The sequence below is a fragment of the Tyto alba genome, unplaced genomic scaffold (assembly GCF_018691265.1).
Source record: "Tyto alba isolate M040663 unplaced genomic scaffold, T.alba_DEE_v4.0 Super-Scaffold_17, whole genome shotgun sequence".
Taxonomy (NCBI): domain Eukaryota; kingdom Metazoa; phylum Chordata; class Aves; order Strigiformes; family Tytonidae; genus Tyto; species Tyto alba.
The window spans coordinates 11,573,122-11,599,008 of NW_024881279.1; the positions used below are offsets into that span (position 1 = coordinate 11,573,122).

Sequence of the window (25,887 nt, forward strand, 5' to 3'; positions counted from 1 at the left end):
AGCCCGCTGCCAGGGGTCTGAGCTCGCAGGCAAGATGCAGGCAGGGGTGTCACCAAGTGCCTTTACTAGAAAAATAGTGTCGAGTTCTGTACAAAAGAGGGGGGTGGCCGCGGGAGCGTGGAGGCAGGTTGCTTAATGCTCTTGCTTCCTTTTCCTGGCTCTCGAGGGGTGGCAGAGCCCTCTTGTAGCCGTGTCTGCTGGGGGGGTGCGAGGCATCTCCTGGCCCCCAGCCTGCCCAGGGATGCATGGGCAGAGGCAGGGGGGTGTCCCCGTGACAGCCGGGCCCTCTTCCCAGTGCACTGTGGCTGCTCAGCAGCCCGGCTGGGGGGGGGGGCCAGGCCAGGTGCTTAACCCGTGGCAGGGCTGGCAGAGGCGGCATTTCTGGCAGCAGCAGGCAGGGAGGAGGTACGCAGGCAGCGCAGCGAGTGCCGTCAGGACATGGGGCCGTGGGGGCTGGAGTAGCTGTGGTCCCTCCCGGTGCTGAAGCTGAACACGGTGCCGTCCACCTCTATCTCGGCATCCTCTGGGCACCGGGCCGGGCGGGGGGAGGCTGGGTCAGGCCTGTGGCAGCTTCCCCTCCCTGCCCTCCCTCCCCTCACTCACCTCCCTCCGAGGGCTCCGAGAGCTGGGACGAGTCCAAGCTGTCAGCCCGGGCCCGTTCCCCGCCCACGGGCGAGAGCAGCCGTTCTAGCCGCTGCCGCAGGCTCTGCTGCCGGTCACGCAGCTGGTCCTTGACCCTCCGTGCCCTCAGCTCCTGCTCCTCCAGCCTCTGCGGGGATCCGGTCAGCCGTGAGCACGGACCGGGAGCTGGGTCCTGAACGGTGAACCGGGCTGCCCCCCCACCCTCACCTGGATGTGAAGCCGGGCCCGGTGCAGGAGGCTCAGCGTGGTGGGACGGGCCGGCCCGGCGCCCACCGGCACCTGCTGCTTCAGCCGCTCCAGGCAGCACCGGAGCTGGGCTCTCCTGCGGGGGGGGGGGGGGGGGGGCGACGGACACACACGACACGGCGGTCAGCCCTGACGGGGGCACAGCCACCCCCCGCCCCGCCGCTTCCCCGGTACCTGTGCTTCTCCAACGCGTTGTGTACCGACCTGCGGGAGAGCCCGGGGTGATCAGAACCGGCGCTACCGGTCGCCGCCGCCATCCCGTTTCCCCCCCCCCCGGCCGCCGCTCACCTGCCGCTGCCCGCGGCCCGGCGGGACCGCGCGGGGCGGAGCGAGGCGTACCGGTGCTCGGCCTCGGCCAGGCACGGCGGGGACCGGGCACCGGCGGCCCCGCGCTCCCGCCGCTCCAGCGCCGCGGCCGCCCGCAGCAGCACCTGGATGCTGGTGGCCGCCGGCTCCATTGCGGGGGGGGTAACGGGAGGGGGGGGGGGGCGTGGGCGTGGCGGGACGAGCCGCGCGCTCATTGGCTGCTAGGCGCCCCGCGGCGCTGACGTCGGCGCGTCGGGGAAACAACTTCGGGCGGGAAAGTGCGTGCTTCAAATTTGAATCGGCGGAGAGGGGCCACGCCCCCCCCCCCCCCCCCCCCCCGCCTTTCCACGGAGAGGGATTTGGGGGGGGGTGCGCCCGTGTCCGCCCTAGGTGGGGCGTGTCGGCGCGCGCGGCAGGGGAAACGCGCGTGGGTGCCCACGTCAGCGCGAGGGGGGGGGGGCGGTGCACCCCCCCCTACTGCCACCCAGCCCACTCGGGGCACAGTCTGCCCCCAGGCCATTGCCCACCCCCCACCCGCACCCACGGGTGTCCCCGGACCCGCTGTCCCCACGGGAAAGTGCCGCAGCCCAGCTCCATAGAGCCCAGCCAGAAGGGTTTATCTCTTTATTAAAATCCATCGGGTGGGGGGGCGGGGGGGAGAGGGCCGGGCCCCACGGGCGAGGGCCAGCCTCGGGACACGGCCCGGGCGGCCCCACGGCACCCGCCGTCATGTGAGGGCTGTTTGCACCTTCTCAGGCCGGGCCCCGCAGGGCGGGGGGGGGGGGGGGGGGGGGAGACTCTGCCCTGGGGCCCAACAGCAGCCAAAGTTCACCTGAAAAAAAAAAACCACACCACCACCACGAAGCACATTTCCACCCAGGGTACGGCCGCGGTGCAGCGGGTGAGGCGGTCCTGCCGCCGTGCGTGGGTGGGGGGGGTCCTGCCACAGTGCCCACCCGGCCCCGAGGGGAGTCGTGGGGCCACGGAGCCGCCCAGCAGCCCCGGAGGGACCCTTTCCCCCCACCCCCTCCCCAGACTGCAGCCTCCTGCAGGTGCCGACCTGGCGTGGGGAGGGGGGTGTGGATGTGTGTGTGGGGGGGGGTCTCACTGTCACCGGGCGCGCCGGGGAGTGGGCGAGAGGTGCGTGGCGTAGCAGTGCGTGCAGACACGCACGGGTTTCGGCTGGCCGTAGTGCGGCAGCGCGGCGGCATGCGGCGAGCAGCGGGCACAGAAGATCTGCAGGGAGAGGGCCGGAGTGGGGCTGAGAGGAGCTGGGTCCCCCGGGGGGGGGTATGGGGGGGGGGGGGGGTCCCTGCGCACCCCTCCAGCTCAGCACCCCCCCTCTCTTACCTTCCCGCAGCTGCGGCAGTGGTGCCGGCGGCGCAGCAGGGTGAAGGGCGAGTGGCAGGCAGAGCACTGGCTGCACGTGCTGTCCGGCACCCACTCGGGCAGGTGGGGGGTGCCTGATGGGCAAAACACGTCTGTAAAAGCCCCCCCCCAGCTCCCCATCACCACCCAAGCCCCAGGAACGTCCCCAGTCCTCCCTGGGGCTGGACCCATCCTCCTGGGGGTGCTGGGGCTGCCCCGCTGAGGATGCAACTGTCCCTAATGCGCATGGGGGTGCCCAGGGCAGCCGGACCCCCCTCCCTGCACCCCCCCCCAGGCAGGATCAGTCCCAGCCTCACACTCTGCCCCAGAGTTGCGGCACCCCGGGCAGCCCCTTACCTGCTCTCTGGAACCCGGCAGCCCCCGTGGGGCTGGAGCACAGGGGACAGTCGGCCACGCGAGGAGCGTCTGCCGCACACGGGTCACCGTCCTCTTCCTCTGCGGGGACAAGGGCTGTGGGGGTCTGGCCAAACCAGAGCTGGGCTCAACCCCATGGGGCTGGGCACTGTGGCTGCGGCCTCGTCCCACCAGGGCGATGGTCAGGGCAGAGAGGAGCCATCCCTCGCGTCCCTGGGGGTTACTCACGGCTGGCACGCGCCTCCTCCGAGGGCTCTGCCTGCGAGGCAACGATCTTGAAAACTGTTTTCAAGATGCTCCGCAGGTCACTGGCAAAGTTGGTCTGGAGCTGATCGGCCACCCCTGCACCAGGAGGGGGGGGGGGGGCGGTCAGGATGTTGGAGAGGGGTCAGGGTGCTGGCGGGGGGGTTGGCAAGGGGGTCACTCACCTGAGATGCAGACGAAGAGAGTGTGCAGCATGTCCTTGGTGCTGCCATAGCGGGAGCGCAGCTCTGAGCAGTGAGCATCCAGGGTGGCATCAAGCCCCGTCCCTGGGTTGCTCCCGGGGGGCTGAGGGCTGCGCAGGGGGGAGGTGACGGTTACCCCCGGGGTGGCATGAAAAATCCCCATCCCTGTGGGCAGTGATCTGCCATCTTGGCCCCCCTCCCTCCCCTCCACACACCCCCACCGCTGGTCGGTGCCTGGGTCATCCACCGTGCCAGGGGGTCCCAGCCACGTTGTGCAGGTGGTGGGGGGGGTGGTGGTGCAGGGGACCTCCAGGGGACCCCAGGGAGCAGGGGGCTCCACTCTGGGTATGGCTGCCCCCCAAGCTGTGGGGGTGGCTGGACCGCAGGGATCGTCCAGTTCGGCTGTGCACAGGCTCCTCTCCAGCAGGCAGAGCTCCTCCACCGACAGCACCCGCAGCAGGTCCCTGCAGCAAGGGGACAGCGTCAGCCCCACGCCACGGGCTCACTGCTGCCCCACAGCTTCCCCCATGGGTGCCCATCGCCCCCCCCCCCCCCCCATGTACCTGATCTTCTTCAGGAGGTTGTAGAAGGGGCTGAAGACCTGGGACATCTGCTCAGGGCTCCGCTCCAGGCTGAGGGGACCCTCAGGGTAGATGAGGAGACCACTGCGACGGGACAGAGCCCAATTTATGTTGGGGGGTTGCCTGGGAGCACCCAGTCACCCCTGGTTACCCCCTTCTCCAGCGAGCTTGCACCCACCTGATAATGGCCAGTCGAGGGATGGTGAACATCAGCAGCGGTTCGTAGCCATCAATCATCTCCTGGGTCAGGTAGCCCAGGCGCAGGGCTCTGGTGGGGGGAACACACCCTTACAGTGTAGCCGAGCCCTGGGATGCTGCCCCATCCCTGGGGCTGAGGTCCCTGCTCCACCCCACCTGGTGCACGATGCCCCTCACCTCTCCACCGTCTCACAGAAGAGCACGATGATCTCCTGCTGCCTGTAGATCTCCTCAGGAGACTTCACTGCCACCAGCGAGGACACATAGCTGGAGGGACGGGGGGACCATGAGGCTCCTCTGGCCCTGGCACAGCCCACCCCCCCACCCTAATTCTGGCCCCCACCTCAGCTCAAACTCCGCAAAGAGCCGGTCGAACTGGACGAGCACAGCCCGGACGGGCTCGGGGTAAGAGCCAGGCTGGCTCAGGCTCTGCTCCCGCAGCACCGTCCGCACCAGCTCCAGGCTGCACAGCAGGTTCCTGGCCTGGGGCCGCAGCTGCACCCCGTCCGCCTCCTCCACGTCCAGGAAGGTCCCAGCCAGGAGACACTGCCAGGACCAGGGGCCGTCAGGAGCCCCCAGGGTCAGCCCATGGTGGGGTGTGCCATCTTGGCTGGCACCCGTCACCCCCAGGTTTGGGGGAGCCAGACCCCATCGCCCACCCTGGGAGAGGAATCTCTGGGCTCACCTCGGCAGCAAACAGCATGTGGTTCCCCAAGTTGTCCACCAAGAGCTCCTCAGGGAATTTGACCAGGTAGTCACGGCTGTGCCGCTGCGTGGGGATGCACTCCTCCATGATCCGCTCCAGGACGGCCAGCAGATGAGCCTGGGGAGGGCAGGGATGTCACCCACGGCCACCCGGAGGGACTGGGGTCACACCGGGGCCGGGGCTGCCCCTGTACCTGGCTGAGGTGGAGCTGGTTGAGGAGCACCAGGTATTGCTGCGGGTCCAGCTCGGCATCCAGCCCGTTGATCTCAGTCACCACCCGCGTCACCCTCTCGTCGGCAAAGAAGAACTGGGAGAGCAGGCGGGGGTCGGAGCGCTGTGGGGAGAGCAGGGGGGCAACAGTGGGACCACCCCGCGGCTCCGGGTGCTGGGCCTGAGGGACCCCAAATCTCCCATCCCCGCAGCCGGGGAGGGCAGGGGCTGCTGGGGTTTGCTCCCCTGGGGCTGGTCCCTGTGGGGCAGCCCCGGGTCCACAAACACCCACTCGGGAAGGTACGTGGGGGCTCCCACGGCGGCTCCGGCTCTGCCGAGCTGTGCCCGGGGGAGGCGGGGAGGCAGGCGGCTCTCGGTCGAGCACCTCCCGGGGAGCGCCGCCGTCCCCACCCACCCGTGCCTCAGTTTCCCCAGGGGCAGAGCAGGATGAACAAGCTCGGCCGCATCCCGGCAGCGTGGGCACGGATCCGTGCGCGGCTGTAAACACCGGCTCAGGTGAAAGGTCCGCGGGGAGCCCCCGGTGGGGAGCGGGCAGCCCAGAGGGCCGCCCCTCGCCCCAACTCTCCCCCAGACCCCCCCCCCGCTGCGGGGCCAGGGGGGATGGAGGGGGAGCGCGGATCTCCTCGCCCTCGGGAGCGGGCGGTGCCGGGACGAGCGCTGAGCCGCCCGGTCCTGCCCGCCGCTGCCCGTACGCCCCGCCGCACCTCCAGCCCCGGGGCCGGGCACCGCTCCCTCCTCCTCCTCCTCCTCCCGCTCCGCCCCGTAGAGCCCCCGCCGCCCCCCCGGGCAGCCCCGACGGGGTGGGGGGGCGCCCCCCGCCCCCGGCCGCTCACCTTGGGCCGGCGCAGCCACCGGCGGAGGGCGGCGGGCAGCATGGCGCGCCCCAGAGCTCTGCCGCCGCCCGGCTCCCCGCGCCCGCCGCTCGCCGACGGGGCGGGCCGGCACCGGGCACCGCCCGGGGGCGGACCGGGGCGGTGTCCTCCCAGCCCCGGCACCGGGACGGCCCGGCGGAGCGGCCCCCCCGCACCGTTGCCGCTCGACGTGAGCGGTTCCCTTGCGGCGGGGCGGGCGGGGAAGGGACCCCCGTGGGGTGGGGAGGGGACCCCCGCCGACTGCCCCGGCTCCCCCATCCCAGTGCTGCGTCCCGGTCTCGCTTCTCGTCTCTTAATTCCCGACCGCAACCCCCACGTTCCCGGTTCTCCCCTCCCTGTTCCCTGGCTCTTCCCTCCTGGTTCCCCGGCTCTTCCCTCCTGGTTCCCCTCTTCCCACAGTCCTCCCAGGCCCAACCTTCTGGGGACGGGGACACCCCAGAGTTCCAGCTCTGCAGCCCCCCTAGCCCTGAGCATCCCTGGGCTGGTGGGGGAGCACAAGGGGGAGGCACCTACAGGCACCCCGCCTGCTCCCTGCTCTCTGCTGCAGTGGGAGGGGGGCAAAGCAGCCCCTCAGTGGGAGCAGAAGGGTCTGAGTGGCCAAGGAGGAGCCCCGGGGGGGTGCTTGGGGCTCTGGGCACAGCAAATCACTCCGGATGCTCCTGTGCCATGCCAGGCCTGGCACTGCTGGCCACAGGATGTGGGTGCTGATAATTCGGGTGGCTGAAAGCCTAATGGGGTGGATTCATGGGTGAAAAATTTACCGCGGACGATTAAATAAACACGGTTAGCACCACCTTGGCTGGAGGAAGTCCCTGAGTCACGATGGCAGCCCTGCAGTGCCCCAGCTGAGCTGGCTGGGTGTGGGTGTAGGGCTGGCCTGACACTGGGGCTGGTGTCCCCATGGGCTCCGGCTCTGATTTTGGGCCGGGCAGCGTATCCTGCCTCCAATGGCTGGGGGTCCCTGCGCACACAGTGAGCCTGGAGCCCTGCCCGTCCTGCAGCTGCAGGCAGCTCTGCCATGTTATTTTGGAGGGGGGTACAGTGGGCTTTCCTCGGCTGCCGAGTGCTCCACCCATCCCCCTGTCACCAGCACCACGCTCTGCCCCACCGCAGGAGGGCAGCTCCGGCGACATGAGGTGTGGTTTGGAGTGATGTATGGCCACACGCACACCAATGCCACGATGGGGTGCTTTGGGGTGATGCATGGCACCGAGGCGGGCAGGGAGGTGAGGAGCTGAGCTCTCTTGGGGGTCACCCTGGGGGGCACCCCAGGGCTGCAGGACCTGGTGCACTGGGACTGCACAGAGGGGCAGCAGACCCCCGTGGGCAGCCTGGGATCAGGCAGCAGCGAGAAGGTTGGGGCAGTGGGCACGGGGGGAGCGCGGGAGCTCTGCCTGGACGGAGGGTCACACAGCGTGGTGCTGAGCACGGCGCTGCACAGCCGGGATGCACCCAGGATACTGGGAGAGCACCGCTACACGGGGATGGGGTGCAGATGGGCTGGAAACCCACACAATGTGCCGTGGGGTCTTCCACCAGTGGGAAGGCTGGGGTAGGGGGCAGTGTGCTGCTCACCCCCACTGCACCAGGGGTACCGGTATGCCGGAATTGGGGTGCAGGGATGCGTGGGTCCAAAGCTGCGTGTCTGGGGTCATGCTGTGTTGAGGATGCCGTGGTGCTGAGCACGGCGCTGCGCAGCCGGAGCGCACCCAGGGTACCGGGAGGGCATCACTCCACGGGAAGGGGGTGCGGAGGGGCTGGAACCCACGCGGGCGTTGAGGGGTGCTGCACCACCAGGAAGGCCAGGGCAGTGGGTAGCATCCTCAGCGCGGGGGTACCGTGTGCCAGGGCTGGGGTGCGGGGGGTCTTTGGGATTGGGACGCCCCGAAGGCGCCGGCTCTTTTCAGGACCCGGGGGAGTCAGGCGGGGGGAGGGGGGCGGAGCCGTGTGTCACGGCGGTGCCGCCCCCTCCCTCCGCCAGGTGGCGCGCTGTCGCCCGTCGCTGCCCTCTCGAAAAATGGCGGCGGCGGCTTCACCTCTCCGGGCCTTTCCCCCCCCTCCCTCCTTCCCCCCGGGCAGGGGCCGGACGGGCCGCGCCGCCATATTGGCTGTTGTCCTGGCTGCGGCGGGCGGCGGGCCGCGCTCGCCATGACTCGCAGGCGGAATAAGGCGGCGGCAGCAGCGGCGGGTGGCGCCGGGCCTCGCCGCGAAAGGGTGGGGGGTTCCGACGCTGGTCCTCCTCCTCCCCCTCCTCCGCCACCGCCGCCGCCACCGGAACCGCCCGCCCCGCCTGAGGCGGCGGCGGCGGCGGCGGGCAGCAGTGGGGAGCCGGGCAGAGCCACCGCTCAGGTACCGTGTTAGGCCGCGCGGCGGGGAAGGAGCGGTCGCTGAGGGTATTCCGCTTGGTGCGGGGATGGGGCAGGGCCCCCCGTCCCGACCCCGACCTCGGAGCATCCCTGAGGCACCCCGCCCCTTGAGCCCCCCCCACTCCCCCATCTCCCTCCGACCGATTTTGGAGGGTCCTCTGCACCTTCGGGGGTGGCAGCGGGGAAGCCCCGGTGATGCCACGTTGCTGGGGTGCACCTTGGTGGCGGTGGGGCGGGCCCGGGCTGAGGTGAGCTGGGGGGGTGGGAGGTGAACCCCAAGCCCTTCTCTGAAGGGGGGGGCTTGGCCACCTTGGGATGTGGGAGCCACTTTTTCCAGCATCCTGGAGCGCGCGTTGGGCGGAGCTGGGTGTGTTTGCAGGGCCTGACCTTGGCTTTGCTGGGCTGGGTGGCGGAGCCGGCTCATGGCCTTGGGTTGCGGATGCGTGGAGCTGCAGTGGCTCTTAGGGATGTCCCTGTTCGGGGGCTGGAGTGCTGGGGGCTCCCGCTGGTGTGTAGCATCCCGGGGGCTCATTTATCCCAGCAGTGAGGGAAAGCTGACTACAGCCTTTCCTGGGGAGGGCGGATCAGGCGGCGAGCCTGTCCCCCACCATTGCACGCTACTCCCCCTGACATGACCAGCAGCACGAGAGCAAAGGACCCTCCCAGCCCCTTCTGCACCCCTTACTCTGTCCCCGAGCGTAGGGAGATCATGCAGGTGTGCTCAAGGAGAGCTGTGTGTGCTCCAGAGGGCAGAGCCCTGGGCTTGGGGACGGGCGCGCTCGCCCGGGTGGCGTGGCGTGCTTCAGGGGATGGTCCCGCAGCCCCTTCTTTCAGGAGAGCTGAGCCCTGGCATGGGGCGATGGCAAGTGGCTGGAGCATCTGCCAGCCGGGCTGCAGGGCCAGCTTCCTTGCCCCTTGCTGCCTGACATCCCTTGACACTCCTGGTTGCTGCTGCCCACTTCGGGTCACGGGCAGGGAGCCCAGGGGTGGCCCCCGGGCCTGGATACGCTGGGTGGAGTGGGGAGAGCTGTCTTCTCACCCGCTGTGTGCGGCGGTGGCTGCGTCTGCCCCTGCTGAGATACAGGGTGGCCTGGGAGCCCCTTCCTCCCTGTGGCTGGCGGGGCGGGTGGGCAGAGGGGCTGTGCCCCTCCTCTGTTCTCCTTGGCCTCCGACCTTTGCTTCACCTTGAGCCTGGGAGACGCCATCTGTTTCACAGCAGCGGTTCAATGTGCGGCTCATTGTTGCGGGGCCCCGCCATAGCAGCAGACAATGGGGGCCCCCCTCGCCCGTGCCACGCTGGTCTCGTCACGGCTGTCAGGGCTCTGGCGAACCCGTGGGCTGTGGCCCGGCTCCTGCCGCAGCACCAGGCAGGAAGCCCCGACCTGGCTGCCCCATGCGGGGAGAGCGCGAAGCAGCGCCGGGGGCTGCACCCCACCCCAGCGCATCTGTGCTGCCGGCTGCGCAGAACAAAGAGGCGGGTGGGAGGGCCCGGGGCTCTCGGGTAACGCGGTGGGGTGTCTGCGATGGGTAAGGAGGGAGAATTGTGGCTGCCAGACCCCTGCTTCGGATCCCTGTGTGGCAATTTCTGCGGGTCTTGATTTGCTCTGTGAGTCTCCTTGGTCCCGTTGTACCAGAGGTGATAGTGGGAGTTGCTGGTGGCTTCCCAGCCTTGTTTGGTGGTGGGACTGGTTCTTTAGCGTGGTGTGATCCTCCCAGGGGTCCAAAATGCTCCCAGCTGGCACATGGTAGCAGATGGGCAGCCTGAGGCTGCTCCCCTCCAGTGGGAGAAGGTGCAGTCCCACATGTAGCCTTACAAGAAATTCTCTGGTTTGGTGTCAGTGTCCTGAGGTCTTGTTTGCTGCCTTATCTGCCCTGCACCTGCGTCGACCTGAGGCCCTGCTATGTGACAGATCACACCTGGGGTGACTCGTGGTGTGTGTCCTTCTGCAGGTGCTGCCCACCGCCAACCAGTCAGTGCAGACGTGCTGCCTGCTCTGTCACCGGGAGCGCAAGGACTGGGGAGGGCCGTCCCACAATGGGCTGGTTTCCCCGGGCGAGAGGCTGCCACCGGACTTCGTGCCAACACTTGTGCAGAACCTCCTGGGAGAAATGCCACTGTGGATCTGCCAGAGCTGCCGGAAAAGCGTGGAGGAGGAAGAGCGGCGGGCGGTGCAGGAGCAGGCCCTGGCGGTAAGTGGTTACGGGGCTGGGGCTGGAGAGGCTGGGGCTGTAGCTCCCAGGACCACGGTGTAGACCATGCTATGGTGCTGGATGGGTGTGCGGTTCCCCTCCTTGCTCGGAGCTGAGCACCTCAGACATCCCAGCCTTGCTGCTCCCTGCAGCTGTGCAGCCTTCCCCCAGGGCTGCTGCCGCCTCCTCGGGGAGAGACCGTGGTGGGGCAGAGCGTGGTGCCGTGGAGACTTGTCTGGCAGCCTGTGTTGGGTTGGAGCTGCCTGCCTGGCGAGGCCAGCAGTGCCGCTGCTTCTCTGCCAGCCCCGCTCCACTGTGCATTGTGCCGTGGCCTCCCTGGCCCTGAGGCTGCTCCCCACTGGATCTCCCCAAAGTGGCAGCGTATGCCAGGGCAAGTGCCTGCCTGTACGTGGAGCTCAGGGGAAGATTCTTCCTGATTGGCTTTATTTAACCCTGGCCTGGTTTGAGCAGGACCAGAGTGGGCATGTGGCCTTTGGCATGGCACAGCCGTGCTGGCGGGTGCCCTGGGAGCCAGGATGTGTTGCTGTTAGACGGATGGGCTGTTTGCCACCCTGGTTCCTGCTGCTTCACCCTGTGTTTTCCTTGCCAGGTCTCGTTATCCCACACATCCTGCAAGTCACAGTCTTGTGGGGGTGGCTCCCACTCCTCTTCCTCTTCCTCCTCCTCTTCTTCCTCCTCGTGCCACGGGAACTCAGGGGACTGGGACCCCAGCTCTTTCTTGTCTGCTCACAAGCTCTCAGGCCTCTGGAACTCTCAGCACACCAACGGGGCCATGCAGGGCAGCCCCCTCGGGCCCCCCCCTGCTGCACTAGGTGAGTTGAAGCCGGCCGTGGGGTTGAGCAGAGCTTTCTGCCTGGTCCTTGGCTTAGATGTTTTCCTTGCGGGCAGGGGTGGGCAGGCTGGGCCTCTCGATGTTGATGCCAGCAGGACGCCTGGGTCCCTTTGCAAAGGCAGAGGGTACTGGGAGCTGGCCCTAGCACTGCTTTCCTTCCAGGTGACAAGCACCCCGGCCTCGCTCTCTCTCCAGAGTGCGCCAGCCAGGTGCCTGCCGTGGTGCCGGGGCTCAAGGCCTGTCCCTACAGCCACGCGGTCTCCCCCACCTCCAGCAGCGCTGCCCCGGGCTCTCCTCTGCCTACCTCACTTGACTTCTGCAAGACGCTGCCGAAACAGTTCAAAAGCATGTGCCGGAGGGCCACCCCGCCAGGTGCGTGCCCAGGGGCAGGGCCAGCCTTATCCTTCTGGCCCGCTGCTCCACACAGCCCTTGCTGCCCCAGCACCTTTCCCTTGCTCCGCTCCCTGCAGGGCAGGGCTGAATCCTGTGGGGGAGGTGGGGTGCTGCCAAGGCCCCCTGTGAGCAGGGATGGCTTCTAGCCCGAGCGCCCCGCTGCCTGGGGGGAGGCTGGGTTTGTCCCATGGAGAAGCGGCTCATGCAGAGATGGTGGGGGTGGCTCCAAGCCTGGCCCTGGCCCACACGGGACAGCCAATGTCTGACTGTCTCTGCTCCTGCCCCTCTGCAGGTGAGGCCTTCCACTCCTCAGAGCATCATCAGCACTCGGACCTCACTGCTCCTCCCAACAGTCCCACTGGCCTCCCCTCACAGCCGCCAGCGCTGATCCCTTCCAAGCAGACGCCTGCCCATCCGGGGCCCTTTGGCTCCCCGCCCCACGTCCCGCTGGGCACCTCTCCGCAGGCTGCGCTCTTCCCTGCGCCCAGTGCGCAGGTGGCAGCCCCGAAGCTGGTGTCAGAGTCCCCTCCCGCTGGCACGGTCTCGTGTAAGAGCCCTCACCTGCCCCCTGCCAACGTGCCGCTGCTGAAGATGCCGCCTCCGCTCTCAGGCTGCACTCATCCCTGCAACGGGCACTGCAGTACTTCGCTCATCCCTCCTCCCGCCTCCCACCAGCTGCCCAGCACGAACAGGTGAGTAGAGGAGCTCTGCCTGCTTCCAGCCTCTCTCCTTGCTGGGCAATGCACCCTTCTCCCACCCCTGCCCATGGATGCGCTTTTCCCTGTGGAGGGACCGGCTAACCTGGCGTGGTGGTGCAGAGAGCTGCTGTCTCTGCGGGCCAGTTCTGCTGCTGCAGACCCCTGAGTCTCTGAGGGTTGAGCTCTTTTCCTCCCCACGTGTCTTCTCCCTGCGGTTGTCCTTTAGTACTGTGGTGCAGAAGAGACTGTGCTTGCTCCTCCTCCAGCTAAGAGAACCAAAGGAACCGCCCGGTCAACCTGCTGTTGGCCAACAGGACCTTTGTCAGTGAGACCCGTCGGGCAGCTGTGGCACTGAGCAAAGGTCCTCGAGAAGATGAAGCCTGTGGACTTGTTCTGCTCGCCTGCTCCCCTGCCCCTCTCTGGGCTGCCTGTGCCCTGGAAGAGAGCATGCTGAGTCGCGGGCGCTGGTTCCTCTCCGCTGATTAGCGTTCCCTGCGGAGGGCCAGCCAGGTCCCGAGCTGGAGCTTGAGGAATGGCGCTGTGGGCCGTGCCCTGGCCTCCCTGTCTCTGAGCTGGGTAGTCTGTGCCTGTGGGAGCCGGGCCTGCCTGCACGTGGGGATGTCTGGCAGCTGCATGCAGTTCCAGCGTTTCTCACCTGTGCCCCCAGTGAGTACCGCTCCCTGCCCTGGAATCAGCTTGTGGCCTGGCAGAGGGACACTGCTTTCTGGAGCTCTGGTGCACCAGCCTCCTGCCTGCCAGAGGCCCTGGGGGGCGAGGAGCTACAGCTGTCTTCTGCCGTGGGCTCCTCTGGCATCTCCCCCGGAGGAGGAGGAGGATGCAAGGGAGGGGGTTTGTCTGCCCTGCAAATCCATCTGCTCGGGCACAGGCTGCCCTGGGAGGGGTGTTCCTACATGCGTAAGCATGGGGTGATTTGAGACCCCCGGGTTCCCGCTCACCTCTCACCCGTCTCTCCTTCTCATCAGGGACCCTTCTTGCAAAGGGCACAAATTCCCAAATGGTACCAGCTGCCACCCGCCGCAGCCGTGCGAGGCAGATGAAGGGCTCGGGGAGGATGAGGACAGCAGCTCAGAGCGCAGTTCCTGCACCTCCTCCTCCACCAACCAGAAAGACGGGAAGTTCTGCGACTGCTGCTACTGTGAGTTCTTCGGCCACAACGCGGTGAGTGAGGGGCTGGTCTGCAGCCACCCCCGGTCCTCGCGCTCCGCTCTGCGGTGAGACGTTACACAGTCCATGTGCCGAGAGTGTCGAGGTGGGCAGGTCGGGCCGCGGCTGTTCCCTGCCAGTGTGTGCATCCCCCCCTCCATTTTCAGCCTGCTGGTCCCCTTGCTCCAACTCACCTGCGCAGCCCTGGGGGGGCTTGGCACAGCCAGCCAAACCCTGTGGCTTTGTGGTGGAAAAGAGTCCAGTGGAGGCTGCGCCGACTCGTCTCGCTGAGACCTTGGGGAAGGGAGTGGTTGGGGAGGTCGGTGTGGGACTGGTGTGGGAGCTGGGGCTGCCTGCACGTCATGCTGGCTTTGCGTGCCGGCTCGGCTGACAGCGCTCACCTTCCACAGCCCCCGGCCGCTCCCACGAGCCGCAATTACGCTGAGATCCGGGAGAAGCTGCGTTCGCGCCTCACCAAGAGGAAAGAGGAGCTGCCGCAGAAACTAGGGCACAACAGCAGCTCGGGAGAGCCCGCTGTGGACCACCGCAACGTGGATGAGCTGCTGGACTACATCAACAGCACAGAGCCCAAGCCCTTGAACAGTGCCAAGGCGGCCAAGAGGGCACGGCACAAGCAGAAGAAGAAGGTGAGGCTGGGAAGAGGGAAGCCCTGCCTGAGGGAGGTCAGGGCAAGGCTGTGCTCCTTGCAGGGCTTTGCTTTCTCTCCCTCACGCCCATTTGGTTTCTTGAACTCTTCTCCCCTGAGTTTGCAGTGGTGCCTGGCTCCGTGCAGGACTTCCCCTGCCTCTGTTCCTTGCAGAGTGTGGCCCAGCCCTCCTGAGCGCTTTGGGCTGCCCTGTCCTACCTGCTCCATGCCACGGCTCTGACCAACAGCAAGCCTCTGATGGCAAGAAGCAGTGCCATGATGCCTCCTGCTGGTGCCTTGTGCCCAGCGTGGTGGCTGTTGTCATCCCCACAGAGGGCATGTGACAGTTTGGGGGCTGTGGAAGAAGTGGGGTGGCCATGCCGAAAGCTGCCCCTTGGGTTTGCTGCCTGGCAAAGCTGGTGCACAGCTACCCCCCATGGCCTGCGCGTGTGGCACTGTGGGCCAGGCCACCCGATCCTCATGGCAGCTGTGTTGCAGGAGAAGGAGAAAGCCCAGCTGGAGGCGGAGGCCCAGAAGCGGGCAGAGCGTGTCCCTGCAGCCAGCCAGGCCAGGGAGCCGGCCGAGGAGAAGCTGCTGGAGTGGCCGGAGCTGGAGCTGGAGCGAGTGAACAGTTTCCTCAGTAGCCGGCTGCAGGAGATCAAGAACACCATCAAGGACTCTATCCGGGCCAGCTTCAGCGTCTATGACCTCAACCTGGATGTCAACGACTTCCCCAAGAAGGCAGCTGTCCTGGAGCAGAAGAACCTGCTCTCCCACCTCAACGGCTCCTCCGACCTGCAGGACATAGACCTGGCCCTGGCCCCGCTCAGCCTGGGCCCCGCCAAGAGCCACACGCTGCTGCGGGGTGAGCTGGGTCCCCGATGGGGCGAGGGGCCTGGGGAGCCACCGCCAGCCCCGACGGCTGAGAACGGCGTGGTGAAACGCCTCAGCGCCGTGCCCAGCCTCTCCCGCATGATCTGGGTGCAGTCCAAGGCTGCGGACTCCACCATGGACGGCAGCGGGCTGAGCCGGGAGCCCAAGGAGGGACTGCAGCCCAAGGGGCCGGAGCTGCCGGAGCCCGCGCCCCCCGGGAGCCGGCAGCGGAAGAACAAGCGGCAGAGCCAGAGCGGGCAGGCGAAGAAAGGGGAGGGCGTTGTGGGCCAGGCCCGGCTGGAGAGCCCTGGGGCGAAGGGGCAGGTGCTGGGAACCAAGCACCCTTCCAAGGCTGGCGTCCCGGAGCCACAGCGGGCGGGCGGCTGTGCTGAGCCGGGGGAGAGCGGCAAGGGGCAGCCGTGGGGCTGCGGCAGGCCGGAGAAGGAGCGGAACGGCGAGGGGAAAGGCCGGAGGGGTGAGGGGAAAGCAGAGCTGCCCGAGCCGGTGCAGCAGCAGCCGCCTGCCCCAGCTGCAGGGGACCGGCAGCCGCCCGTCCCCCCTGCCCTGGGGGGCTCCCCCCAGCCCAAGGGCAAGAGTAGGAAGAGCCGGAATAAGGTGGAGAAATCCAATACCTCGATCGGTGAGTGCTGGGAGCCCCGCTCTGCGCCACCAGCCTCGCTGCGACCCCCCCCCAGCAGCGCTGACCCTCTCTTTGCTCCTCTGCTTTCCCAGATGACGTGTTCCTGCCCAAGGACCTGGATGGGGCCGAGATGGACGAGACTGACAGAGAAGTGGAGTATTTCAAGAGGTGAGGGGAGCAGCCCGGGGGGGGCTGGGACCGGGCCCTGCCCATGGAGCTGCGGGGAGCGCCGTGGGGGCTGGTGGCTGACCAGGGTGGGGCTGTCCCTCTCCCCACCAGGTTCTGCCTGGACTCGGCCAAGCAGACGCGGCAGAAGGTGGCGGTGAACTGGACCAACTTCACCCTGAAGAAAACCACTTCCAGCGCAGCCCAGTGAGGTGCGGGGGGGGGGGGGTGCCGCCCCCCGCCCCCCCCCCCTCCTCCACGGCTGCTTGCCTCTCCTCACTGTGCCCCCCCAGCCCCGCGGGCCCCTGCCTCGCCTCGGTGGGGTCTCCTCCTCTGTGGGGGGCCCTGGTGCTCTCCTGCCCCGCGGGGACCCCCGGGGCATTTCCCCATCCTCCTCCTACCCCCTCCCACCCCCCAACACCCTCATCCCCCCGCGGGGTCACCCCGGCCGTCCTGTCCCCCTCTCCGCGGGCGCCCGGCTCCCTGCGCTGCGGGGAAGGACGGTGCTGGACCCAATAAAGAACTTTTTAATTTTTTATTTTATTTAAACCCCGCTGTCTGCTGCTTTCTGCCGCGCCGCGCCGGGGCAGGGAGGGGGGCGTGGGGAGGGGGGCGTGGCAATGCGTTGCTGGGCGACGGCGCCCGCTCCCGTCACTTCCGGCGCGCGGGATTTACATCCGGGGCGGTACGGCCGTTGCGTGGAGACGGCGCCATGGAGGCCGCGGCGGAGAGGAAGGTGGGGACAGGCCCGGCCCGGTCGGTACCGACAGCCCCGAGGCGCCGGGCGGGGCTGGGGCCGGCCTCACCTTCCGTCTCCCCACAGAGGCAGCGGGAGGAGGCGGCGGACACGTCCGACCTGTCTGGGGAGGAAGATGACGACTATGTGCCCTACGTGCCCGTCAAGCAGCGCAAGCAGCAGATGGTAACGGGGCCTGGCGCCGCCGGGGGAGGGCTCCGAGCGTCCCTCCTGGCGCCGGGCCTCTCACTCCCGCATCCTTCCAGCTGCAGAAGCTGCTGCAGATGCGGCGGAAGGTGGTGTCAGAGGAGGATCAGCGAGACAGCGGGAGCGAGCTGCGGGGTGATGAGGATGACATCCCCCTGGGGCCCCAGTCCAACATCAGCCTCCTGGACCAGCACCAGCACCTCAAAGAGAAGGCGGAAGGTAGGGCAGCGGCTGGCTGTACAGCTGGGCGGTTTCAGGGTACAGTGAAACCTCCTCACCGTTTCCCTGACTCTCCCCCCAGCTCGGAAGGAGTCAGCCAAGGAGAAGCAGCTGAAGGAGGAAGAGAAGATCCTGGAGAGTGTGGCAGAGGGCCGAGGTGAGAGCTCCACATCTCAGAACTGTCAGGGCAGCCTTGCAACACTCAGGGATGTTCACGCCTGGGATGGGACAGGAGATCACAACAGGATCCTTCGGTCAGCATTGGCTCAGCTGAGGCATTGCTGCAGCAGGCCCTAGGCACAGCAGGCTGCAGCATTGGGTGTCCCTGTACCCTGAGGGGCTGTCAGGGGTCCTGCACTTTCCCCTCTGTCTCTGGGCACGGTCTCCCAAACTATTTACCCAAGTAGTTCTCTGCTGAAGTGATGCCCATCTGGATGTGGAGAGTTTGCACTGACTTCGTCAGCTTTGTTCTTGCAGCTTTGATGTCCGTGAAGGAGATGGCAAAAGGCATCACCTATGATGATCCAATTAAAACCAGGTGCGTTTCCCAGTACAGAGGTTGTCTTCCTGAAAACACTGCTTCCTCATGACCGAGAAGAACTAGAAGCTGTTCAGCCTCACAGGAGCTCTGCTCTGCGGCCACTGGCTTCTCTCTTGCTCCACTGCCTGGCTTCTCACAGCTGTGTGTAAGACTGAAGGCTGTTGAGTCACCTTGGATGTCGTTTTATATACAGTTAAGATTTGCTAGAGTATGTTTATGTGAAATATGAAGACTTGAGGTGGATCTTCAGATCTTGGAGGTGACTAGCTAGAGGAGGAGACTGGGGCAGCCCACAGAACCAGATCTGCTTGAGGCAGTGTCAAAGAGATGATTGAGATGTGTCTAAAAGATTTTTGTCTTGTTCCATCCACCGTCCACAGACTGTTCTCAGCTGTTCGCTTGGGGACTTCTTCCTCAGGCTTCGGGGAAATGTTTGACGTGTGGAGCTGTCTTGGGTCTGCTCCCATGCTTACACCACAAAGTCCCTTGGGGTTACCTGCTTTCCCTGGTGGGAATTCAGAGCCTGACAGGGTGTTCCCCTGGGCCTGCATGGGGGCTTCTGGCTCTGGAGCCCCAGCCTCATTCTGCACCCTCACCTTTCTCTGTTGCCTTCACAGCTGGAGAGCACCTCGTTACATCCTGGGCATGTCAGAGGCACGGCACGATCGCGTGCGCAAGAAGTACCACATCCTGGTGGAGGGGGAAGGCATCCCACCCCCCATCAAGAGCTTCAAGGAGATGAAGTTCCCAGCAGGTGGGTCAGGAGAAGAGCCTGGCAGGGCTGGGGGCAGCACTCTCCCGGGAAACATGCCTCAGCAAGTGAAGCTCTTGGATCAAAGAGGGATTAGCGTTAGTGGGGGTGCAGCTTAAATCCTCAACAGCGGCTGTGTCACCTAGCTGATGGCCCCAGGGGTGTTTGTCACTGGTGGAAGAGCTGCTGCTGGGATGTGAGTGGGAGGAAAAGAGGGAGAAGACTGTAGGTCTTGAATGTGTGTCCCCCTTGTTCTCTGACAGCGATCCTGCGGGGCCTGAAGAAAAAAGGAATCCAGCAGCCAACGCCCATACAGATCCAAGGCATCCCCACGATGTGAGTGCTCTGTCCCCGTCCCAGAGTGGGGGGTAGTTGCTCCCTATGGCCCACTCAGCGCTGTGAACTGGGTGCTCCTCCCTGGTGACGGATGTGCCCTCTCACCTCACTCAGCCCTGGAGGTCTGAGCCGTTCTGTGACGCTCCTCCTCACTGTTGGCCCTGTTTCTCTGCCAGCCTCTCAGGAAGGGACATGATTGGCATTGCATTCACTGGCTCTGGGAAGACCTTGGTGTTCACCCTCCCGGTGATCATGTTCTGCCTGGAGCAGGAGAAGAGGCTGCCATTTTCCAAGCGGGAGGGACCCTATGGACTCATCATCTGTCCCTCGGTGAGTGTCAGGGGGGATGGTGGCACGTGAGAGGAAGCTTTTCAGGGGCAATCCCAGATTCTCCCCGCAAGGAGGTGTAGGAATAAGTGAGTTTTGTCTCTGCAGCGGGAGCTGGCCCGGCAGACCCATGGCATCATTGAGTACTACTGTCGCCTGCTGCAGGAGGACGGCCTGCCCCCGCTGCGCTGCGCTCTCTGCATTGGGGGCATGTCTGTTAAGGAGCAGATGGAGACAATCAAACAGTAAGACCTCCTGGGGTGGGTTTGTGAGGCTGGAGCTGTGCTCTTGTTTCTGGCAGGGGATTAAGGGGTGGCACCCTGGCTAGATGTAGCTTCAGGAAGGTGTAGGGATGAAGGTGATGTGCCAAGTGGGTGCTACCTTCCCTCTGTATTGCTGCATGGGGCAGGAATCTGAGTGCCTGACTGTGGCCTTCTCTCATCTCACAGTGGTGTACACATGATGGTGGCAACCCCAGGCCGCCTGATGGACCTGCTGCAGAAGAAGATGGTGAGCCTGGACATCTGCCGATACTTGGCCTTGGATGAGGCTGACAGGATGATTGATATGGGCTTTGAGGGGGACATCCGTACCATCTTCTCCTACTTCAAGGTACTGAGCTGGCGTGGTACGAGCACCCTCAGGCTCCATCCCTGCACCCTTCTGGTCGGGTGGGTGCTAAATCCTTGCCCACACTGTGTTCCCCATGCAGGGCCAGCGGCAAACCCTCCTCTTCAGTGCCACAATGCCCAAGAAGATCCAGAACTTCGCCAAGAGTGCCCTGGTGAAGCCCATCACCATTAACGTTGGGCGAGCGGGTGCTGCCAGCCTGGATGTTGTGCAGGTGAGGTACCTGGGAGCTCCCCCCTGCCCGTGTGGGAGGCCAGCGCTGTTCGTGAGGGCGCTTGATGCGTCCCATGTCAGAGAGCTGGGTTTTGTGGCCCTTCTTCCCAAGAGGTTAAGGGATACCAAGCAACAGCAGTTTCTCTGCTGCCTGCCTGACTCATTTCTATGCTTGTTCCTAGGAAGTGGAATATGTGAAAGAGGAGGCCAAGATGGTGTACCTCCTTGAGTGCTTGCAGAAGACCCCGCCGCCCGTGAGTAGCGTGCTCTGGCAGAACGGCTTGGGGCAGCGTGGGCACACCACAGCCCCGGGGCACGGGTGGAGCTGGCAGTGGGGATGTGGCCATGATGCCGCAGGGCTCTGCCGTGCGTGGGGCAGGTGTGTGAGTGAGCTGTGCTCCATCTGTGAGCAGGTCCTGGGCCCAGAGCTGTTGTGTGCTCCGCTTGGCGAGAGGGAATGGGTTTCCTGGGGGGTTGTGCTGGTGCCAGCAGTTCCTGCCCACAGAAAAGTGGCTCTTACGTGATGTCTGTGCTGCCGCAGGTGCTGATCTTTGCAGAGAAGAAGGCGGATGTTGATGCGATCCATGAGTACCTGCTGCTCAAGGGTGTAGAAGCTGTGGCTATCCATGGAGGGAAAGGTCAGTGAGGGTCTCGGGGAGGCCTGAGCTGCGGTGTGGCCCTGCCGGGGTGGTACGTGGCCTCAAGAGGCCCCAGCGTGCAGCAGTTTGTGGTGGTGTGAGGAGGGGCTGTGGCAGTGTCAGGAATCTGGGCTGCGGAGGCCTGCTCCCTGTGGGGGGGAGGTTTGGTTGAACGATCCATGGCTCTGAGGCCATGGTGGTTGCTGCAAGACGTAGGGCTGGGAGCTCTGCCCTTGCTGATCTTTTCTGCTGGGCCTCTGCAGATCAGGAGGAACGGACAAAAGCCATCGAGGCCTTCCGGGATGGGAAGAAGGATGTCCTGGTTGCCACTGACGTCGCTTCCAAGGGCCTGGACTTCCCAGCCATCCAGCATGTCATCAACTACGACATGCCGGAGGAGATTGAGAACTATGGTGGGGACTGGGTCCTGTGGGGCACCAACGAGGGCACGGCAGGGCGGGTGCAGGCTGGCAAGGCTCTGCGCTTGTCTCTGCGGTGGCTGGGCACTGGGGTGGTCTGTCATGTTGCGTTTGCTCAGGCCTGATCCTGTTCTTTTTCTTCACAGTTCACCGTATCGGGCGTACAGGCCGCTCGGGCAACACTGGCATTGCCACCACCTTCATCAACAAGGCCTGTGGTGAGAAACGGCGTGGGGCTGGGGGCTGGCTGCGGCAGGGCTGCAGCTGTAGGAGCTGGAGCTGGGTGACAGAGCTGCCTTGGCAAGGGGGGGTGATCCTGAGCAAGCAGGGATGAGTCAGGATGGCCTGTGGAGGGGAGATGGCGACATGGGGCTGTGCCCACCACCCTTGCTCGGGCTGTGTCTGACCCGTCCATGTCTCTGCCCCCAGATGAGTCGGTGCTGATGGACCTGAAGGCCCTGCTCCTGGAGGCAAAGCAGAAGGTGCCGCCTGTGCTCCAGGTGCTGCACTGCGGGGACGAGACCATGCTGGACATCGGAGGTGAGAGACCCCGGGCTGGCACAGGGACCTCCCCGCCCTGGGGGCTGTTGCTGCCTGGCCACGCGGCAACGCTGCTGTAGCCCCTCTGCTTCTGGGGTGTGGGGGCCGCTCTGGCGTGGCACAGCTCTCCCTGACCTCGTCCCTCCCATTGCAGGCGAGCGGGGCTGCGCCTTCTGCGGCGGCCTGGGCCATCGCATCACCGACTGCCCCAAGCTGGAGGCCATGCAGACCAAGCAAGTCAGCAACATCGGCCGCAAGGACTACCTGGCCCACAGCTCTATGGACTTCTAGCCTGGGGAGCGTGCTGCCCAGCGCTCCCCCCGCACGGGCCTCGGCTCCCTTTCAGCCAGGGCAGCGCCCCAGCTGCACTCACCTTTCCCAAGCCCAAGGGCCTGTCCTGCACTGCTGTGGCCCCTTTTCCAGGGATTGGGCCACCGGGGCTGTTGACATCTCAGCCTGATGAAGCTCCTGCCCCCAGAGGAAACGTGTGGAGCTGTGCTGCAACAACCTGTTACATCAGCAGCGTCAGCAGCGTGTTGGGCAAGCAGGTAGCGGTGCCTGAGGGGAGGAGAAAGCCTCAGGTGGGGCGATTGATCTGTGGCCAGCTGCCTGCTGCCCCTACCAGCCCCCAGCAGTGGCATGGCCAGCGGCCCATGTCGCTCCTCTCCAAAGCCCCTCAGTTTCTCCAGGACTGTCTGCCTTACCTGGTTTTGTGCATCCTCAGCCAGTGGCTGTTCCTGTGTCCCCCAAACGCGCTCTGCTGCAGCCAGGGTGAGGTGGAGTGTGCTGTGCTCGTGTCGGGCGGTCCCCTAAGTGCTTCCTGTGCTCTGCCTGCACGCGTTCTGCCCCACTGCCCTCTGCAAGGGGGAGGGCGGACAGACGGACACCTCCTGTGGCCCAGCCTCTGCCCCTCATCCCACACACCAAAAAGGGGAAGTTGCTGAGAGAAGGAAGTCTGCCCCATGCAATTGCTTTGGCTGCAGCAGTCACATTTTCTCCGCTGCTGGTAGTCTGAGTCCTTGATCCTTGTGCCAGCTGCCAGGGCGGCGCTGGGCCCATGGAGAGACCGGTGAAGGATGGGATCCTCTATGTGCAGCACTGCAAATTTGGAAAGGTAAAGGGTGGATTTGAGGCTGGGTACAGGGTTGGCCCTGATCTCTCTTGACGCCAGGCCTGGGGCTGGGCCCTCGGCAGCCTGGCGTAGTGGGGACTGGGAGCCAGACCCCTCGGAGCTGCCCTGGGTGGGCCTTGGGCTCCACAGCCCCAAGAGCAGGGCTCTCCCCACGGCTGAGGGGACTCATCTGTGCAGGCACCTGCTCAGGCTTGCCCCTGCGCGCAGGGTCCCTCTTCTTGCTTGGTCACCGTGTGCTTCGTAGTGGAACAATAAATGCGTGTTAATGAGGTGCAGCTCCAGCGTGTGTGTGGGAGTGGGGCACTGGGGCAGCATGTGGGGCGCAGCTCTGTGTGCAGCCCTCCATTAGCCTGGCCCTGGGGGGAGGCCAGTGCCATCCATGGGGCACCCCACCCAGCCTAGCCTGCTGCTCTGGGCCCTTGGGGTGGGCACTGTGTTCCACAGCCCTCTGGGCATGGTACCGCTGACATGGTGGGAGTCCCCGCAGGGTTGGGCCAGCTCTGGGGAGCTGTGAGGTGGGTGATGGTGAAGCAGGTGCTGCTGGTGCGCTGGCCTTGCCTTAGCGGCATCCCCTCTACCACGGCGGGGTGGCCGTGCCCTGATGGGGGGCTCAGGGGATGTGCTGGACTATGATCACACCCCAACCACACCGCAGAGCGAGACCCAAGTCCTGGAGATGAAGCGGGCGGTCTGGGGGCACAGGGCTGGTGCCCTGTGTGTAGGAAGCAGGCGGGCTGACGGTGGTGGGTATTTTGGGTGCTTGGCTGCATCTGGTTTCTGCAGGGCGGAGGCTCTGCTGTGCTTTTGAGGTATGTGGAGGCACGCGCCCCCTCTATCCCATGATGGGCTGGGAAGGTGCTGGTGCAGCAAAGCCTCCCCTGGGAGGAAGCGGGCTGTGAGCTGCAGGGCCTGACCATGCTTGGCAGATGTGAGGCTGCCAGCAGCAGCCTCAGCGGCTCAAAATGGCTTTAATTTGCATCGGAGTCTGTCCTGAGAACAGCTCAAGAGCTCAGCTGCAGCGGCGGCAGGCCAGCACTTGCAGTAGGGAACAAAGAACAGGACCTGGTGCTCAGCGAGCCGGGAGCAAGCGTGACTCACCCAGCAAGCCGGGCCGAGCTCACTCAGGGCAAGGCCCCCTCCTCGACCCAGCTTTCGGACTGCCCTGCCCCACAGCCCCGGGGGTCTGCGCTGGCCCCAGCTGGAGCTGGCAGGTCTGGGCAGGGACCCCCTCCTGCCCCGCACAGCTCTTCCTGAAGCACTGCCAGCCCCACATGAAGGGCAGTGCTGTGAGGACGCAGCAGGCAGATCTTTGCTGACCCTTTTTTTCCTTGCCTGTGCCCTTCCCATGCCCCAGAGGTCCTGGAGGAAGATGCGAGCCCAGCTCTTTGCCGCCAGCTCCTCCGGCGTGGCCCGCATGGAGAAGTTTGACGTGCGAGATGATGGCACGGTGCTGGAGAAGACCTCTCTGCGGCGGTGCGCCCGCCGGGTGATCCGCCTCTCGGACTGCATCTCCGTGGGCCCAGCAGGCACGGAGAGCTGCCCCAAAGCCACCGCTGCCTTCTACCTCAACACCACAGAGAAGAGCTACGTGCTGGCAGCCGAACAACGAGATGAGTGGATCGCCCAGCTCTGCCAGCTGGCCTTCCAGGTAGTGTGGGGTCCGGCATCGCCGTGACCCCTCGTGCCACTCCTCGCTTGGGCGAGTCAGGGGTCTCTGGTGTGTGAGGGCAGGCACAGGGGCTTGTGCTCCCCCAGTCCAGGGACCATGCTCCCATCCCTCTTTTTTTCAGGGCGTGAAGGAGATGGCGCAGAGCAGTTCCAGGACCCAGCCCAGCCTCGCTATCCCCATGGAGGAGAACTCCCTCTACTCCTCCTGGCAGGACTGTACGTGTAGGGGCAGGGGATAAGGCTGGTATGGGCTCCAGCTCAGTGCCGTGGTGCTGACCTCCACCTTGCTTTGCTCCCGTAGTGACTGAATTCCCAGTGCTGGTGGTCCAGACGGATGCGGCCACCCGCTGTGGCCTTCACGGGCACTACCTGCTCTCGGCCCTTCCCCAGAGCCTGACGCTGAAGGATGCGCAGTCCCGCCAGCCCCTGCTCACCTGGCCCTACACCTTCCTCCGCAAGTTTGGCCAGGATCAGGTGCGTGCTCCCTTCCCTCCTCGGGGCTGCTGCCTGCCCAGGGTGGGTGCCAGCCCCTCACCCTGCCCTCTGGCCCCACAGACCACCTTCTCCTTTGAGGCCGGCCGCCGCAGTGACTCGGGTGAGGGCACCTTCACCTTCAGCACCCCGCGGGCCCCGGAGCTGTGCCGAGCTGTGGCCGCTGCCATCACCTGCCAGCAGCAGGGCAACGATGCCCCAGACCCCCGGCCCTTCTGTGCCCCGGACCCCCAGCTCTCTGCCCAAGGCCTTGAACCCCAGCCCTGGGGCCCAGGAGCCGAGGATCCCCAGCCAAACCCACTCCTTGGGGGAGCACAGCCTGCCTCCCACCCTCCTGCCAGCATCCTCCACTTCACCCCACTGGAGCCAGAGGGCACAGGCCCCATCGTTTATGCCTCCATCGCCCGGGGCCAGCAGCCCCTCTTTGCATCGGGGCAGCCAGGCTCCAGGGAGCCCTGGGCCCCAGGCAAGCCGCTCCCTGAGCATCTCTACGAGAACATCTTCACCGCCGAGCCGGGTCCTGCTGGGACAGAAGAGGAGGAGGAGGAAGAGCGGTGGCAGCTGGAGTGCCGGCAGGCCCCTGAGGGCCACAGTAATGAATCAGGCCCCATCTATGATAACCAGGCTGCCCTAGCCCAGCTCCCCCGGGGCAGCCCCCAGCCCCCCGAGCAGCACTGGGGCCGGGGCGGGGAGGAGGTGGCGCTGCCGGGGCGCTCTGGGCACAAGCCTCAGAGCAACCTCCGGGCCAAGCTGGTGCGGCTGCTTAGCCGGGAGAGTCCGGGCCCCCGGGACTGGGCCTGAGGCTGGGCCGGGCGCTGTTCGGTGGTGCGGTGCAACGAATAAAGAGCCTGGGCCGGACTCGGCTCTGCCGGTGCTGCGGGGGCCGGTCCCGGGCGGGTGGGGCCGGCTGGGGGGGGGGGGGGGCAGCCCGCGCCTCCCCGCCAGGGGGCGCCGCCGTCCCCGCCCCGGCCGGCAGGCGCACGCGGTGATTGGCTGAGCCGTCCGACGGCTCCGCCCCGCCTCATTCCTATATAAGGTGGGGCCGGGCCGGGGTGGGGGGGGCGGTGCCCGAGTTCGAG

General features: G+C 66.0%; 5 protein-coding genes across 11 annotated transcripts; 3 read left to right on the top strand and 2 right to left on the bottom strand.

The window, feature by feature from the left end:
• Nucleotides 1–47: 47 nt before the first annotated feature.
• MXD3 (MAX dimerization protein 3) lies at nt 48–1,362 on the bottom strand. 3 transcript variants are annotated; one of them, XM_042790373.1, is made up of 5 exons: nt 1,177–1,362; nt 1,063–1,092; nt 850–964; nt 604–769; nt 48–523 (listed from the first exon to the last, which is right to left on the bottom strand). In XM_042790373.1, the coding sequence occupies exons 1-5, from the start codon at nt 1,344–1,346 to the stop codon at nt 432–434; spliced, it is 573 nt and encodes a 190-aa protein (XP_042646307.1). In that variant the 5' UTR covers nt 1,347–1,362; the 3' UTR covers nt 48–431. The 3 variants fall into 3 exon arrangements, with proteins under 3 accessions (XP_042646307.1, XP_042646309.1, XP_042646310.1); XM_042790376.1 differs by having other exon boundaries at nt 416–561; XM_042790375.1 differs by lacking the exon at nt 1,063–1,092.
• Nucleotides 1,363–1,804: 442 nt separating this feature from the next.
• LOC116964750 (lateral signaling target protein 2 homolog) lies at nt 1,805–6,034 on the bottom strand. Of its 4 annotated transcripts, none has more exons than XM_042790163.1 (13): nt 5,933–6,034; nt 5,062–5,202; nt 4,848–4,985; nt 4,506–4,708; nt 4,340–4,429; nt 4,143–4,232; nt 3,947–4,048; nt 3,599–3,847; nt 3,366–3,493; nt 3,166–3,279; nt 2,920–3,018; nt 2,545–2,657; nt 1,805–2,026 (listed from the first exon to the last, which is right to left on the bottom strand). In XM_042790163.1, exons 1-13 carry the CDS (start codon nt 5,972–5,974, stop codon nt 1,922–1,924), a joined length of 1,614 nt encoding a protein of 537 aa, XP_042646097.1. In that variant the 5' UTR covers nt 5,975–6,034; the 3' UTR covers nt 1,805–1,921. The 4 variants fall into 4 exon arrangements, with proteins under 4 accessions (XP_042646097.1, XP_042646096.1, XP_042646095.1 ...); XM_042790162.1 differs by having other exon boundaries at nt 1,912–2,430; nt 3,605–3,847; XM_042790161.1 differs by having other exon boundaries at nt 1,912–2,430.
• A 2,010-nt stretch (nt 6,035–8,044) lies between these two features.
• On the top strand, nt 8,045–16,508 carry FAM193B (family with sequence similarity 193 member B). The gene is made up of 10 exons (XM_042790100.1): nt 8,045–8,320; nt 10,288–10,527; nt 11,138–11,360; nt 11,543–11,752; nt 12,066–12,465; nt 13,455–13,650; nt 14,046–14,282; nt 14,780–15,794; nt 15,887–15,962; nt 16,074–16,508. The coding sequence occupies exons 1-10, from the start codon at nt 8,120–8,122 to the stop codon at nt 16,168–16,170; spliced, it is 2,895 nt and encodes a 964-aa protein (XP_042646034.1). The 5' UTR covers nt 8,045–8,119; the 3' UTR covers nt 16,171–16,508.
• Nucleotides 16,509–16,571: 63 nt separating this feature from the next.
• On the top strand, nt 16,572–22,923 carry DDX41 (DEAD-box helicase 41). Its single transcript, XM_042790101.1, has 17 exons — nt 16,572–16,695; nt 16,783–16,881; nt 16,962–17,121; nt 17,204–17,278; nt 17,599–17,659; nt 18,280–18,416; nt 18,677–18,749; nt 18,926–19,079; nt 19,185–19,321; nt 19,526–19,688; nt 19,789–19,920; nt 20,102–20,173; nt 20,461–20,557; nt 20,821–20,970; nt 21,123–21,194; nt 21,406–21,516; nt 21,671–22,923. Exons 1-17 carry the CDS (start codon nt 16,672–16,674, stop codon nt 21,805–21,807), a joined length of 1,854 nt encoding a protein of 617 aa, XP_042646035.1. The 5' UTR covers nt 16,572–16,671; the 3' UTR covers nt 21,808–22,923.
• On the top strand, nt 22,538–25,666 carry DOK3 (docking protein 3). Of its 2 annotated transcripts, none has more exons than XM_033005225.2 (5): nt 22,538–22,630; nt 24,003–24,296; nt 24,439–24,532; nt 24,618–24,790; nt 24,872–25,666. In XM_033005225.2, the coding sequence occupies exons 1-5, from the start codon at nt 22,574–22,576 to the stop codon at nt 25,607–25,609; spliced, it is 1,356 nt and encodes a 451-aa protein (XP_032861116.2). In that variant the 5' UTR covers nt 22,538–22,573; the 3' UTR covers nt 25,610–25,666. The 2 variants fall into 2 exon arrangements, with proteins under 2 accessions (XP_032861116.2, XP_032861111.2); XM_033005220.2 differs by lacking the exon at nt 22,538–22,630 and adding an exon at nt 23,748–23,859.
• Nucleotides 25,667–25,887: the final 221 nt, after the last annotated feature.